This window comes from Pantherophis guttatus, chromosome 5, assembly GCF_059756535.1.
Source record: "Pantherophis guttatus breed Tessera chromosome 5, ASM5975653v1, whole genome shotgun sequence".
Classification (NCBI taxonomy): domain Eukaryota; kingdom Metazoa; phylum Chordata; class Lepidosauria; order Squamata; family Colubridae; genus Pantherophis; species Pantherophis guttatus.
In genome coordinates this window covers 98,853,967-98,867,854 of record NC_142067.1, presented here as the reverse complement: position 1 = coordinate 98,867,854, position 13,888 = coordinate 98,853,967, and the positions used below count along the sequence as shown (strand labels likewise).

General features: G+C 39.2%; 1 protein-coding gene across 2 annotated transcripts in view; it reads right to left on the bottom strand.

Moving 5' to 3' along the window:
- Window positions 1-6,985, bottom strand: part of GCC2 (GRIP and coiled-coil domain containing 2) — a 30,003-nt gene extending 23,018 nt beyond the window's left edge. The window contains exons 1-5 of one of the 2 annotated variants that reach the window (XM_034419454.3): window positions 6,595-6,985; window positions 3,765-3,827; window positions 2,139-2,223; window positions 1,775-1,842; window positions 27-131 (exon numbers count right to left, since the gene is read on the bottom strand). In XM_034419454.3, the coding sequence (XP_034275345.2) occupies window positions 27-131; window positions 1,775-1,842; window positions 2,139-2,223; window positions 3,765-3,827; window positions 6,595-6,600 (327 nt within the window). In that variant the 5' untranslated portion in view covers window positions 6,601-6,985. Of the gene's footprint in view, window positions 1-26; window positions 132-1,774; window positions 1,843-2,138; window positions 2,224-3,764; window positions 3,828-5,742; window positions 6,520-6,594 lie in introns of those variants that run through there. The other variant, XM_087895373.1, reaches the window with a different exon arrangement.
- Between the last annotated feature and the right edge of the window lie 6,903 nt (window positions 6,986-13,888).

The window sequence follows — 13,888 nt, the reverse complement described above, 5'->3', positions numbered from 1 at the left end:
TCCTATCAAATCTTCCTATGGAATACCTCTGCTTCTTGCTGCTTTTTCACATTGTTTTTTTTCAGAGCTACACACTGCTGCTGGGCTTCTGCTTTTTCCAAAAGAACCACATTCAGTTTCTCTGTAAGTGCCTAGTTTTGAGAAGAGAGAAAAAAGTTATAATTATCTTTCAAAAGCAGATATACATTTAACTTTATTAAAACACACACACTCACGCACACCACATTTTCTCTAAAAAAATTTTTCTTTGCCAGAGACAATACTAGAACCGCTCTCATCTCCTGGAGTTATTGCTTGTTTTGGCATAACACCCAGAGGTTTGAGGGGGTGGGAAGGAAGTTATTCATCATGCGTTCTCTTATGTGAAAGTTTTTCAAAAATATTTGTTTCCATGTTAATTATATCAATGATATTTCAGTGAAATTCATCTGTAGACATTCTTCATAAATAAATGAAGGGGAAGGAAAATAACTCTGTCATTACCATTAAAGTGAAAAAATTAACAAAAACACAACTTATCAACACACATCCTACAGTCACTTTTGGTTATAGAAGGTATTCATCATTAATCCCAAAATATAGAGTAAATGTCAGGATTCCAAGTAATACCCCCAACGAAATCAAATTCCGAGGCTTGAGCTTCCTCAAAGCTAACTTTTATTAGGGATGTCATATTGGCACATCTGGGAAAACCCCAATCTGAAAGCTTCCAGGTTTTCCTCACCCACAAGAAAGTTCAAGTCCTTGCCCACATCTTCCACATGTCCATACAGCTCCAATCAGTTCTTTCCCAAGCAGAAGACATCCTCCAATTTCTTCTTTGCACAGCTGCCGGACACCATATCCTTGAACTCCTCTTAGAGAATTTTGTTATGGCTATCTCTACTTCACTCATGCAATCCCCCCTCCCAACTTCTCTCGGTATGATTGTGGCAGGCCTGGATCCTCAAGGCACACAGATAATATGGCTTCCAGGCATGACAGTAAACTTTGTTCATCAATAAACATCAGGCCTACTCTACCACATTAATCTAGGAGAGAAGAGGCAAAAGAAAGGGATGATAAAAGTACCGGTACTTATAAATATTTTTATGGTTAGCCCTAGTAGGAGACTATGGTTAGAAGGTTTCACTTGTGTTTTTCAATTAGTGCAATTTTTAATCCTACCTGAGCCTTAAATTGCAGTCCATATGAGCCAAGCAAACCATGATTAATTAAACCATGTTTTAGTAAACCTTTTTCATTTTAGAGTTTGAATGCAATACTGAACTGAGTTTAAAAGAAAATGGAAAACAGCTCTTTGTAGCTATAGTGAGGAAGATGAATGAGTCTAGGTTTCTACATGTAGTATTATATTATAATATAGTATTTCATCCCAAAGTTGCCATTACGTCTTAGAGTAGGTAACACCTTCTTACTAGTTGTATGATAAATTAAGTAATTAAAGCTAACAATTCCTTTCGCTATTTCAACTTTACTTTAAAAAAAAATAATACATTTTTATACCAGACATGAGGCTATCATAAACAGTATTTAATTCTAAGATAGAGCACAGAAGACACTAAAAAGCAATCCATATTAAATGAAATTCAATTAAAAGTTATTCACAATCAATCAGCAGTCTGTATTTTATCTCTAGGTAAATGATGCAAAAGACACAAAGAGCAATGTGAGCACATAACAAGCCATTATCGTTCCCACTGGACCAAACAATGAATTTCTTGGGAATTAAACATTATTGCACCATATGTTATGTATTATTATGGATTCATACCTGAATAATATCATCAGTTCCTTCAGCCACAGATGTTGTTTTTAATTTCTCAATTTCCTTTTCTAATTCTAGAGAAAATTATTATTTGAGTATGAATCAGTATCTTGTTATATTTGTATCTTATTTTTACACAATCCAAAATATAATCTATATAACCTGTAGAGTTCAGCATTATTAACAGGAACATGTCTAAGTTAGACTGATATTTATAGTTCTTCCAAGAAAGCTTCACAGCATGGATGCTAATGCAAATTGGGGCTGGGGGTGGGGTGGGTGGAATATAGAGGAAGAATTGTCTAAATTTCTCTAGAGTATCCTGCTATATGGCTTTTAAATAAGTTTAAATAAGTTTCTGTAAAGATACCTGCAGATCTGGATTTCACTTTCTGTAAAAGCACCATTTGCTTTTTCGCAAATTTGATAAGATCTTCTCTTGTTAATGTGTCCAGCTGTAAAATCCATAAATGCAAATTAAAATGGATGCATATTCAAATTTCATTTAATCATACAGATAATCATACAGAACACAATATTTGGTTCTGCTCTTCAACCAATATATTACTGCAGATGGCTGTTCAGGACTCAATAAGAAAACATTGTAATATATGATGTAATCTTTTTGATTTACTATCACTATAAAACATATTTAGTTCCAATAGACCTGCAAAATGAGATCAATCTTTCAGAACAATAATATTTAAAGCACTTACGTCTTCTGAAATTACAATAGACCTGCATATTCCTCCATGATACGTTTCAAAATATTATTTTGGTCAATTAAATAAAGCAAGAGAGCTTGAAGAGCTCCATAAATACTGCTCTACGGGTCTAGTAGAATAAAACCTTCAACTTCCAAGTCATTACCAAACTACAACAGACAACATTGAGGAGGTACTAAAAGTTTCAGTAACAAAATTCCTGATCCAGAAAAGAAATCCTTTGAGGGTTTTGGTCTTACAGACTGAAGAATAATATACTACCTGAATAATTGGGCAACACTGATTTCCAACTGAAATTTCTGCAGTTTATCAAGTTGATTAAGATTTAAGATTTATTTAAAGGCTTAAATAAAACTATCTTCAGACATTTATAATTCTTTGATTTGCTAACCCAATTATACATAGAAGGAAGCTTAAAAAGAATATCTGAACACTGTAAACGCTGTATTTTATTTTAATCAGATTACTGCATGAAAATTACTTTTCCTGGTATGATTGGAAGATGTTTCTGGTAAAAACTATATGCATCGTTCCTTGACAAATAAAAAAAATAAATAAACTTAATGGCAATGACTCTATTTACATTTAAAACAAAGTTAATATTTACATTGGAAAATGAACCAATTTATTAAATTAGACCTCTGGAGTACTGTCTCTCATTCTGGGCACCACTGTTAAAAAAACACAGTGACAAATCAGAGGAGATTCAGGGGATTACTAACAAGATAATGGGGGTTTGTTAATATAATAAAATAAAGCCTTATAATAATATTCAAAGAATCTGGGTATGTTTAGCTTACAAGAGAAACAACTAATAGATGATAGCAATCTTTTAAAAAATCTGAAAGTTTGTCATACAGAAAAGAGACCAATTTATTATTGATTGCCACAGAGGTCAGGTCCAACTAGCTAAAACTACAAGGGAGAAGGTTCTGATTAGACATCAGGACAAATTTTCAGACTGTGATAAGCTATTAGCCAGTGAAATAGGCTCTGATATGAAATGATAAGTTCTCCTTCATTAGAGGTTTTTAAGCAGAGGCTAGATAGTCACCCACTGAATCCAGAGTGGGGTGGTGGTAGCAATCTAGATCAGTGTTCCTTTTTCTCAGCAACTTTGAATTGACTTTAACTATCAGACTTCTACAGCCAGCAGGTTGAAATCCATATATTTTAAAGTTTGTGAAGTTGAGAAACATTCATCCAGATGACACTGATAGTGACTTCCAACTCTATGATTATAAAGGTCAGAAAAGTTTGTAGAAATATACCTTTGATTTCCCTGATGTGGCTGTAGGAGGAGAAGCTGCCATTTCTTGTTCACTATCTTGCAGCTAAGCAGAAATAAAGTTTTATATTGAAAAAAGCATGAAATATCAAAATGTATTATTATACCTATAATATACATACACTTATTCAAAAAAGCAGTTTACAAAAAGAAATAGCATTTAAATAATTCCATTAATAAACCAATTAAAAGAATAATTAACATTTTAAAATTACAGAAACGGATCTCAGCAATTCTGCATTATATTTACCCCAAAATATTTAGTGGTACTTATTAAAGTTACGTAATACTTTGGATTTTACTAGGAAGAGGTGAATACAGGATCTATTTGTATTTATTAAATTAGGTGTGTCTTTTTCTTACTGTTGCAAGATTTCTGCTTTAATGACAGAAGGGAAGGCCATTTGCGGGCCAGTCTGATACAGTGATACATCAGGCTAAAAACCAGGAGGCTAGAATTCTACTTTTACCTTATGCAGAAGGTAGAATCTAGTTATTCTCTCTCAGTGGCAAAACCACTTTTAAAAATGTTGCCAAGAAAACTGTAGGGACTCCATGAGGTCATCAGGAGTTAAGTTGAAGGCACAAAATTCTTTTCGTGGGAGAACATTAGACCTATTTGCAGGCTTCCACAGCAGCCTTGTAATCTCAGGAAAAGATAACTTTTAAATGATATACAAGCATGTGCTGCATTTATGTGCTAACATATTGCAAAGCACCTTTTCCACATCTTATCAAAACCACTACAAAGTCCTACTGTGCATGATTTACCCCTGGAAGAAAAAATTGCAAACTGTATATACTAAAGTTCAGTTAGAAAACCAATCACCTCCTATGGATTTGGTAAAAAGAAGAAAATTGTATTTGGATATTGTGAGAAACAAAAGTGTATCACAATACAAAACATTATACCTAGGCTCATATGCTTCCCTTCTCTTCTTTCTCTGGGATAGCTATAAGGAGAAAATATCCTTTTTTCTTCTATTGTTTTAAATTATGGCAAGCCAGTTTCATAACCCACAATTTGAATGGGCCATAGTTAACATTAACCAGAGTTGTCACACCTAGATGATATGGCAAGTTAATAAAAAAAATTGGGCAAGGGGATTTTAAACTTTTTGTAACTATGACAAATTGTAATGGGGTACACTAAACTCATTCCAGTCTTGATATACCATGATATACTATAGTGCACACATAACTGGGTGATATATGAACACCATGGCATCTCATTGTAAAAGCTCTTAACGACTTTATAAAAAGACTGAAAAATAAAAGCGAATCTTAAAGACTCCTACAGAATAAAAACATCAGTCTCTCAGCACCACCTTCTGGTAGAAAACTTGTAGCTCAAGACAAGAACGCTTACTAATAAACCAACATATTTCTGGGATTTATTACTTGTAGAGAAAGTTTAGCCCAACTTTCTCCTTATGACATTTAGAATTTTTTTTCTTGTATTTTTGTCAAATGATGAATACCCTTTTCTAGATCACTTAATCCCAAAAAATCAGGAGTTATCAGGGCCAAATCTGAGGACATCCGATTTTTAAAAATTGGTCTTGTTTCAATGCAATACATGGACACACAAAAGCTTAGAACATAAATTTATTGCAAAGACAATCAACAAACTGTCGGAAGTACAGAGGAAATTATATTCAGCATTCAGAGCAGATTATAAATGTCTCAAACTTTTTTGGGGGGATGGGTCTGGATTAGCCTGTTAATAAGCCACCACAGTGCTTCATTTACTGGGGTAATGGGGGAAGAGTCCAGACATTACCATATTTACTTTTATTTATTTATTTAGTGAATTTATATCCCACCCTTCTCCCCGAAGGGACTCAGGGCGGTGAACAGCCGAAAATTAAAATAACATACAATATAAAAGTTACGATAACTAAAAATAAATTAAATTAATTTACTTAATTTAAATTAAGTAAATAATTAACCATATTTACTTGAATGCGTGTTCTCTACTATCGGCTTTCCTTTCCACAAATCTATTACTTAAAGAAAAGTAAAGGATAATTACAATGTGTTGTTTGATTATACTACCTGAAGTTCATTATTTGTAAAAAAAAATCAGAGCGGGCTTATAGTACATTACACTAAACCAGTTTACTGAACAAACCACAACGAGTTCACTCAACACATGAAGCCAAAATCAAGCAACAGACCGTGCCCACATTTCAATAACTTGTTGTTTTTGTTTTTTTTTTACTGTATATCTGAAGGAAGTGAGTAAAGCCCAACATATAAGCAACTTCGGTAAAGTTTTGGTTGCAGCCCAAATAGCCCTTTTGTTGCTTCTTCTTAAGAAGCAACCGCGCCCTCCTTGCTCTCAGTCTGAACCAGGAAAGCTTCACTTGTTGGGACTGCCAGGTTGCTGCTAAAGCCAAAGCGAGCAAGATCAAAGGCGATTCAGCATCATCCACAATGCAACACACACACAACTTGGACCCCATTCCAGGCTGCTTAAAAAGATTTACGCCCCTCGGGTGAATCACTGTGCCGGTGTTTCCAGAGCACTTGTGAAAAGCGGACAGAGCTGGGGACTCCCCCGGGTTCCCCTCGGTGCAGAATAGAAGAATATCGAGCCACCTCCGAGCACCACCCAGCAGCGTTTTTATCGCCCCTTCGCCGAGATAAACGGGGCCACCCACTAACGGCGGGGACGGAGGCCCTTTTACAGCCGGAGGGAAAGCGAACCGGAAAAGCCAAGCCTCGTGGCTCGCAGGCGAGGGAAACGGGGCAGTTCCAGCTCCCCAGGCGGCGCCCCACGTGCCCCTCTTTCCCCCCCGGCCGGTTACCTCCATGGCAGCGCTGGTTCCGGCTGAGGTGGGGAAGCGGAGGTCGCCTCCGCGCCAGCCCTTGAGCCGCTTCCGCCTTCGTCACCGTTCGTCCGCGCGCCCTCCGCTGACGTCAGCGAAACCGCCGCGAGCGCGGCCCAAGCGGAGTTCGAGCGAGGGCCGGAAACATCCAAGCGGCCGCCAGACGGTAGCAGGGAGCGTTCTGAGAGCGTTCTGTGGCCCCCTAGCGGTCGCCTGATTCTTGCCGGCCGGATTTACCGTTATAATTTTAAGCGCTTGCCAAATTTCGAATTTTCGGGCCTCGAATTGCCATGGCAACGGACAGGCTTCCTTACCTGTTTCTAGTTTCTCTCTGTACAGCAGGCGTTGGCCTTCGCCTGCCTTCTCTGATATCTTCAGAGTTAAGAGATGGTTCTTTTGCTGTTGCTCCGTGACCACCAAGATCACTGCATAAAATAAATGTTTTTATATTTCCCTTAAAGACTTTGCAGTACTGTGCTTCAATTTATAACTTCCTTGGAAGCAGCAGGGGGCAGCACTTATCCCGCTTTGACAGAGGGTGAAAAGCTAAGCAGGCTTGACCCTAGTTAGTAATTGGATGGAAGAATAGCAGAGCTCCCAGTGCTGTTGATTAGATTGGAAAGATTTAAATAAAATAACATTTTGGAAGGAAGCCAACAAAAGCAGGATGTCGGGAAAATTGCATAGGGTGTAGATGGAATCTTAGGTTGCAGAGTTACCCTGAAGACTTAATTGATGTTTAGCCTTTGAGGCTTGGAAATAAGTTGCTAACTTGAACAGTGTGGGTCATATACATGTACTCCCAGCTGAGTGTGCAAGTTGTCACTACAATGCAACCAAATGAAATGTATGTTGCTGTATAAATATATAAGCGAACATTTTTATCCACATGCTCTGCCAAACTGAAATGCAAGGGGGAAAATAACAGGTCAGGCAAAGCCAATTGAATTATCAAGTGGGCTAATTTTCTCCCATGTAAGATTTTTGAAAAAGAAAAGGAGAAGTAATCTATTTCCTATTAAATTCCCGTTCTAAGCACACCTACTCAGAAGTAATTTGTATTGATTGCTTTTAGGAAAGCATACTTAATATGAGAAACTCTTGTTCCTTTTCAGTTAACGATTATCATTTTATTTGCAAAAGTATGTCGAATTTATTTTCCTTCTGTAATCACAGGTTAGTCATAATATGGCCAAGTTTTGTCTCCTTATACATCCTACATAAAACATCTTTGCAAAAGGATAGAGTGCTTTAGATGAAGGTTTACTTGCAACTATCTTCTAATAAACGTGGATTTTACAAGGGTCAGGGCAAGAATGTTTTCAATTTGTAATCCTCCCATATTTCTCTGCTCCTGTAGGAAGTTAGCACCCACCCCTTTCTTGGAAGAGTGAAATATTTTAGGAAATATGAAAAAGGCAGAATATTATATTTCCCTGGATGAGAAATGGAGAAACATATTTTACAGACAAAGCAGCTCCCATCTTCCTGCCCCCACCCTTTGTCAATGGGCCATTAAGGCTTGGGCCAGTCTATTCTACATAACAAAGATCTACCTCCTTCAGACAGAGCCATAGTAGGAATTGCCAAAGATCCAACAAAGATAGGATTAGCCCTCTACACAATAGCAGCAGAAACTCACCACATGTGACCTGGGAAGCACATGTGACCATCAGCCAGCAAGACCCCCCCATCCCCTGGGAGTCTGACAACCAATCAGAGTACTCTTTCTGGGCCCCAGGAGGTTCAAAGCCAGAGAGAGCATAAAACCTGAAAAACTCGCTGTATCCGCCCCTTTTCTGTTCAGGAACTCAAGCCATGTGATCCTGTCCACCATTGTAGGAAGTTAGCACCCACCCCTCTCCTGGAAGAGTGAAATATTTTAGGAAATATGAAAAAGGCAGAATATTATATTTCCCTGGGATAAGCATGTTTTGAAGCAGCTCCCATCTTCCTGCCCCACCCTTTGTCAATGGGCCATTAAGGCCTGGGCCAGTCTATTCTACATAACAAAGATCTACCTCCTTCAGGCAGAGCCATAGTAGGAATTGCCAAAGATCCAACAAGGATTAGCCCTCTACACAATAGCAACAGAAACTAACACAATGGGACCCATCTAGACGAGGCTCACCACATGGCACCTGGGAAGATTGCATCAGCCAGCAAGACCCCCACCCCCTGGGAGTCTGACAACCAATCAGGATACTCTTTCATGGCCCCAAGAAATGCAGAGCCAGAGAGAGCATAAAAACCCGAGGATTTACTGTATCTGCCCTTTTCTGTTCAGGAACTCAAGCCATGTGATCCTGTCCACCATTAAACCATCTTTCCAAGCAGTCTCCATGTTTCCAGTGTCTGGTTTCCCCACTTGGAGCAGAACCCAGAAGGATGTTTCTTCCAACAATTGGCGACCCAGTGGGACTCCAAGCTAACCTAACCAATGGACCAGGCCCAGGTAAGCCTCCCTTGCTAGCAGCAGACCCATTGAGTCTGTGGGTATGTTTTCCTGGACCTTGGCCATTTGGAACTAGGTTTTAAAGGGGTTTTGAGTTTGAGCTCAAAGGCTGCTTGGAAAGAAGGTGAGTACCTCTAAATTTTAATTTTAAAGTATGGAAAAGCATAGGAAATTTGTGTATGCCTGCATGTGTGTGAGTGAAGGCCCTTCTCCCAAGTACAGCTGGATCTTGCTTCCTCTGTGCATTTCCTAGCCGCAGAAAGACTAACAGTCTGGAGAGCATGGGGGTTTTGCCAGAGCACAGGACCTTCTGTTAGGGAAGGAGGAAGTGTGTGTGTGGGATTCCACCTGGAAAACAGTCTGATTTCACCTCTTTGAGTGACCTCTAGCTGCACCTCTGCCTACTGCTAGCTCCACCGAGCCATGACCGGTAGGATAGAGAAAGCAAGGGGGGGTCACCAAATGTGGAACTTTGTGTTTAAAAGGAATGGAAGTCAAGCGAAAGCCAAGCGTGTGAAAAAAGGGGGGGGGTAATAAAATTGTGAAAGGGAAACCCGGTTCTGTCCAGCCCAGACACGGGGCGAGCGTGTGTGTGTGTAAGAGGAGGTGCCCACACCTGGCTGCAGGGGTCAGCAGGTCCTCGCGGATCCCCTTTTTGGATCCGAAAAGTTGTGGTGATTCCCTGGAGGAAGGGGCCCATACTTCGCAAGGGAATCGAAGTCCTTCCCAGAGCTTTTTCCTCTGAAAACTGAGAGCGTGCCACCCGGCTAAGTCGAAGTGATCCTTCCGGAGAAAAGGAAAGGGTCATGGGTAGCGATAGTTCGCGGGTGGCGGGGACCCCAGTAGATGAAGTGCTCGCGGCCTGGGACGCCAGGCGGGTGCCCATATTGAGGGGCATGGATAAAAGGAAATTAGGAAAATTGTGTCAAAAATGGGCTTTGCTAAGAGACAACACCGGGAGACAAATTTGGCTAAATAAAGGTACTTAAAAGAAAAGGGAAATATATAAATAGGAATGTTGGGGTTTTTGTTTGTTTTGTTTGTTTGTTTTGTTTGTTTGCTTGTCTCTGTCTTCTATGCAACCATGTGGTATTTTTAAGATTTGTGCCTTCCCTAATTTAACTGAGATTTATGGTGGGAATGATCAGTATGTGTGAAATCTCAGAGTTCTGCTTTCTTCTCTTTGTCCTTCTTCTTTTTATGTGTGTGTCTAAGTCTTTGTGCACCCTCGAGGTAATTGTAACTGTAAAATGTATCTGATCTCTAGAGACAAGAATTTTAAATTGTTAGAAAAAAAAAAAGGTTGAAACAATGAAAAATGGGAGAGAGAGAAAAAAGAAAGAAAGAGCCTTTGCCCTGTGTTTGTCTGGCCAACAAACACAGATTAAAGAGAGCATTTCATTTCATTTCTGGTTTTTTTTCTCCTCCTCTCTCTGTATCTTAAAGTAACAACTCAAGTTTATGAGGAAACGTTTTAAGTTTGTTTACAAGAAAAAAAAAATCAGTCTTGCATTTACTGTATGTGTTTAAATGAGTTTACCTGTTCATCTCTTTCCTGAAGCATGTGAATCCAGTTTTTTCTTATCTGGTGTCTCCATTTTGTTGAAACTGTATCATCTGTTTAGTAACTGCAATACTGTTGTGTTCTTTCTTTTCAAACTCTGCAAGCTATCTACCCCCCCATCTTTAATCCTGTTACAATGCCTTTCCTGTGAAGATTACCCACAAAAGGTGGGAGGGGACCCTGTTCTAATGTCTTTCAGCCCTGCACAAAGGACTCTGCAACCTGTGGAAGCAGAGCACATGGATCCAGATGCTGCCTCCAGAGGAGACCCTCCATCTGTTTGAACCAGGAATTGGGTTTGAATCCAGCCTCCACTGAAAGTCAGCACAGCAACCAGAGTGGAGCAGACCTTTCCAAGCCTGACTGACCAGCCTTACCACCAAGCATGCTACCCAGCAGACATGAAAGAAAAGACCCTGAGATGTACAAGTAAAGACCAAAAGACTCTTTTCAATTCCCAGAAGACAGCTGGAAAGACTATGGGGGAGGGTGGAAATTCATTGTAAGGTTTTCTTTCTTGTCTCATTTATATTGTAATCAGTTTATTAAGAATTGTATTTGAGAGTGATTGCCACAGCAAGTTATGTACACTCTAGATTTCTGTCTGGTGGAGAGGAGAAATATGTCCAAAATGTTTGTATTGCCTATATTGTAAAAGTAGCTGCATGCACATGCACACACAGAGACACACCATTCAGAATTAGACTGAAACTATTTCCTTCACTTACCTCCACACAAAGCTTCTCCTAGATTGATTTTTGCTCTGTAGCACTAAAAGCCCAAGTAGTCTTACCTCCCTGCTAATTCCATGGGGAAGGAAGCAATACCCCTCAGGCAATTCCCTCACTTGAAGAGATAGCAGAAAAGTAATCTCCAAAACCCAAGCCCTGACTGTGACTCACAAATGATGCTGCCTAGTTGCCCAGTAAAGGAAGATATATTGCACTGGTGGTCTCATGAGTAGAAATCCCAGGGCTCATTATGTGTAACACCAAAAAAAAAAAAAAAAAGGAATGGATATTGTACACTGGCTAACCTCAGTTTGGACTCACAAATCCTGGATGCACTAAACTAAGAGCTAGGGCAGGTTCAGTAACCAACCCTTGGAAATGGGCAGCCTGCAATTTAAAGGAAAATCATGGCTGTGAAAAATTTTGGGACATGTGTTTGCTTGAAACCTGACTGGAAGCTCACAGAAAGTAATATCTGAAGTCTGAAATTAATTGGCATGGAAAATTGGATACTGTAAAATTCTTACCAGAAATTTTTTCCTGCCTGCTAGACCTTCATGGTTGAAAGCTTTTGGAAGCCACTGAAGGAATCCTTTTCTGTTGCCTCTATCAATGCCTCCCCTTTGCATTAGAAAAATTAAAAGCACCCATTAAGGCTCCCTGATTTGATCAATTTTAATCTTTTGCCAAGAACTTGTTTCAAAACTCACGTTTTGAAAAAAAAAGAGTAGGGATTGTAGGAAGTTAGCACCCACCCCTCTCCTGGAAGAGTGAAATATTTTAGGAAATATGAAAAAGGCAGAATATTATATTTCCCTGGGATAAGCATGTTTTGAAGCAGCTCCCATCTTCCTGCCCCACCCTTTGTCAATGGGCCATTAAGGCCTGGGCCAGTCTATTCTACATAACAAAGATCTACCTCCTTCAGGCAGAGCCATAGTAGGAATTGCCAAAGATCCAACAAGGATTAGCCCTCTACACAATAGCAACAGAAACTAACACAATGGGACCCATCTAGACGAGGCTCACCACATGGCACCTGGGAAGATTGCATCAGCCAGCAAGACCCCCACCCCCTGGGAGTCTGACAACCAATCAGGATACTCTTTCATGGCCCCAAGAAATGCAGAGCCAGAGAGAGCATAAAAACCCGAGGATTTACTGTATCTGCCCTTTTCTGTTCAGGAACTCAAGCCATGTGATCCTGTCCACCATTAAACCATCTTTCCAAGCAGTCTCCATGTTTCCAGTGTCTGGTTTCCCCACTTGGAGCAGAACCCAGAAGGATGTTTCTTCCAACACCATTAAACCATCTTTCCAAGCAGTCTCCGTGTTTCCAGTGTCTGTTTCCCCACTTCGAGCAGAACCTAGAAGGATGTTTCTTCCAACACTCCCTTTCATCCTTTTTGTTTAAAAATGAAATATATCAAAGGAAATAACATTTGTTTGATTGGTAGCACTAAAAGTAGACTAGAAACACCTATATTGCCTGAGAAACTTAACAATAGATACAGATTTTTTTGCCTGATTATCAAGTGTTACATACAAGAATTGCTACTAATAAACAAATAAAAAAGTATTTTTAAAGTATGTTGAAGTCTTATTGGTACTTTTTATGCAGTTCAACAATATAAACCAGAAGATTAATATACTAGAAACAGCTGCTGCATATCACTTTCTGAACAATTTCATATCTGAAAGGTGGAGTGATTACATCCATATTGGACATATGTATTTTAAAAGGAGTGATTTAAAGAGAGTAAACAAGGGAAAAAAAACATGATTACCCACAGAGATACAAGTCCAAAAAACCCTACCCAGGGCAGAAAGCAATTTGAAGGCTTCATTTAAATGCTTTAAAGTTAGCAATAGACTTTTCTGGGTGAAGTTTGAGAAACTTTCATTGCAGGGAATAGTTTTGAAAGATAAGGAATAGTAATAACATGAAGGATTGATATCCCAAAATGGTGACTGTAATACCTAGATAAATTAAGCTATGCATCTGACTGCATACTTACATATCCTATCAAGAATCATGTAAGGACAATATACAGAATAAGAAGCGTCTTCATTTTACCGACTTCGGAAGGATGGAAGGTTAAATCACCCTTGAGTCTGAGAAGCAAAACATGTTCAAAGAAAAACCAGAAACTCCATCTGCCTCTTGAAAAAGCACCTTTGGGAGAAGTTGCCATAGTGTATTGTCAGATCCTCACAGGACAAACCTACATATGCTTGCTTCAAAGTTTCTAACACATGCAATATTTATTATCCACTTTTATTATTTGTATAAATAACTCAAGAATGAATGCTTCTTAGTAAGCTATGAATGCAAATTTAGTAAATCTAAATTTTTAGCTGCTTGCCAATGATGTAGCTTATATGCGCAGAAGAAGCCAAAAGTCACCCATGTGCTCCAACCAATTTGGCATCACACTGAAAGCAATTACAGAAATATACTTCCTAGGAGTGGCCAAGCTTTCAACCAGCTATGCCAATTTTACTGAAACACATTAAAGCTTC